This window comes from Cupressus sempervirens, chromosome 11, assembly GCF_028749045.1.
Source record: "Cupressus sempervirens isolate cs-2001-9-10 chromosome 11, ASM2874904v1, whole genome shotgun sequence".
Taxonomy (NCBI): Eukaryota; Viridiplantae; Streptophyta; class Pinopsida; order Cupressales; family Cupressaceae; genus Cupressus; species Cupressus sempervirens.
Window position 1 is genome coordinate 650,957,081 of NC_143128.1, and position 2,719 is coordinate 650,959,799.

General features: G+C 33.7%; 1 protein-coding gene across 2 annotated transcripts; it reads right to left on the bottom strand.

Moving 5' to 3' along the window:
* Positions 1–214: 214 nt before the first annotated feature.
* Positions 215–1,993, bottom strand: LOC149531452 (transcription factor bHLH118-like). 2 transcript variants are annotated; one of them, XM_089809689.1, is made up of 4 exons: positions 1,928–1,993; positions 1,196–1,416; positions 764–1,093; positions 215–675 (listed from the first exon to the last, which is right to left on the bottom strand). In XM_089809689.1, exons 2-4 carry the CDS (start codon positions 1,322–1,324, stop codon positions 577–579), a joined length of 558 nt encoding a protein of 185 aa, XP_089665815.1. In that variant the 5' UTR covers positions 1,325–1,416; positions 1,928–1,993; the 3' UTR covers positions 215–576. The 2 variants fall into 2 exon arrangements, with proteins under 2 accessions (XP_089665815.1, XP_089665814.1); XM_089809688.1 differs by having other exon boundaries at positions 1,196–1,655.
* Positions 1,994–2,719: the final 726 nt, after the last annotated feature.

Consider the following 2,719-nt stretch of genomic DNA (forward strand, 5'->3'; position numbering starts at 1 on the left):
ATTTCTAATATTTAAATTGATAGTGAGATGTTATAGACTGCAAGAAATCTTTACTTTTCCTAAGCCTTATGCTTAGATCCTCCTTGCGCAATCAAGTCTTTACTACTGCGTTATGTCTATGCTACAGAACAAAGTTCTTGCTTTTCTGAATCTACTCTCTACATGAAATTAAGAAAAGATCCAGCTTGTTAGACATTCAAGATACTATAATCAGTTTTATAAGATGAACAGGAAATTCCATTAAATCTGGAGAAATCAACTATATCTGTCCAGAAATCAAATCTTTAGAACTACTAAGAAAAATGGTCTATTTAATACACTATAAGCTCCTATATAGTTTGAGGTACTACTCCAAAATAATCGTGAATGCACATTTTCTCATGAATCCTAGAAAAAACAAGGCTTTATATACATCAATCTCTTGAAAACCTAGCTATCCTCCCTTGTGACTCCATTGAGAATTATCAACACTCGTAACACCCATTGAAATCTATAAACGCTCCTTTGTGAACCCATGAAACTCTGTCAAGATGTAATAATAAAGAAATCATACCAGAAAAAGGGAGTGGTCAATCCTCACTTGTGAATTGCCTTTACATCCCAAGCCTTCTCATCTACCAAGTTGCAAATACTTTGATATAGAGTTTTGGTGTCAAAACTATGATGATCTGCAACCTGTCATATAAAACCATAGGATATCTTAATCCTCATAGTATTCTGAAAAGACATTTTACTTAAACATTCCTATGAGAAAAATCAATACCTTAGCATGTACGGTGTGGAAGACTCTGTCATTCATGGCACAAGCAACAGCAGTACTTACATCAAGGCCATTATTTCCCAATACAAGCAGAAAATCAGACAAGAGTATCTCATACTTTGGTGTGTTTGCTGACACCAAAACACCCCAGTCATGACAACTTATTTTAACAATTGGGTAAGTCTCAGTCGATGGAACAGAGAAAGACAGATCTCTGCACAATTTTTCTCTTCTCATCTCATCTCTTCTTTGTGTAAGCTTCTTAATCTTTTCGTGCAAATGGTTAATATAGTTAGCGCTTTCTGATAGCTGTTCTGCTGTCGAACAGTTTCGCTAGAAATACAGAGCACTACTATCAGTTAGATGAAAATAGTGGGCATGGAGTAAACCCTAACTGTTATAATGAGTAATATAACGAAAAAGAAAAGAGAATACCTTAACGTACTCTTCCGGCAGCAAGGAACTCAAGGCAGAAAACAGTGTTTTCATGTGTCTCCGCCTTTTTCTTTCAACAAATTTGTGGATGCCTTTCGAAGTCATTGCTATTCCAGCGTTTTTGCCCATCTCAACAAGTTTATTCTTGCAATTGACATTAGGGTTTATATAACCTACAGCACCATTGTTTTTGAGAGAAAAAGAATGCTGGAAGAAGGAATCTGCAGTGGTGAAATTGTGTAAGTCATTATTGATAGAAAAGGTATTGCCATTGAGTGCAGCCGGCGGTAGAAACCCACACCCGATTCTCTCCATAGGCCTACTTTGAAACCAAAAGCTGCAATTTTACTTAAAGTTATTCCAACACAAAGCTTCTGACAAACAGCTACAACTGTCAGTTTTTAGAAAAGGCATCAGCTTCGAATAAAATCGCCCATAACAAATCTACAATCGATCCTCTCTGCATTTTGTATTAGCCAAAGATTATGAAAAAGATTCTGGAAGGATTAGGTTTCAAAAATATAATTAATAATAATAGGATGACTAGGGTTCGAGCTTTCTGACAGAAGATCTGAGGGGATCTGTAGCCAGATCACAAATCCCAAACCTGCACGCTTATGGTTGCCTTAAATATTTCTATAGACTATGTTACCATGAATGAAAAAATAAAGAAATGGAACATAAGAAAGAATCCCAACAATAAGAAAAACCTATAGATGACTCCAGACCGACCTGCTACAAATTACAGTTATCTGCGATGCTGATCTGTATAGGTGCCTGTCGAAAACCCCAATTGCCGGGCCTGTAAAAGGTACTTGAACATGTTTGAAGTTTTTTATAACTAATATATAAATCATGTACTAAAAACGACTTAATTTGGCAGATTCCCCGATTAGGGTACAGAAACTTATTCAAATCACATTTTCTTCCTTGCATCATGCATTTTATATTTAGTTGTAAGATAGATTATATAATTATAAAGAATTTTATAATGAAGTATAGATTGATATCCAGAATATATTGTTTAACTTTATAATTAAGTAATATTTAGTATAAATGTTATTAAAAAAATATAACTGTCATAAAAGATGATAATTATATATTTTTGTTAATGGAGACATATTTTTATAGATATTTTTTACATAGATGACATGTAGTTTAAGAATTTGATATTGATGGTCATAGAAAAAATATTGAAATGAAAGGAAAGTATATATAATGAACATATTATTATTTTTTATTAAGGTGGAAGCGAGAGTTCTTAAACCATAATAATAACAATTACGTCACAACCCAGAACACCAATATTACTATAATATATACCATTGTCTATCATCATTTGTGCAAAACAAAAACAAAAACATATTAGCATTATAGCTGAATCTAGAGAAAGGTGGAATAACTATTATTGAAATTAGAAATAATCTCCCAACTCTTTGGAACATAGTGGAGATCCTTCTACCACCCTTTGTGACATAGAGACGTACTATAGAATAAGGAGGGGGAAGGGAAGAACACTCATAC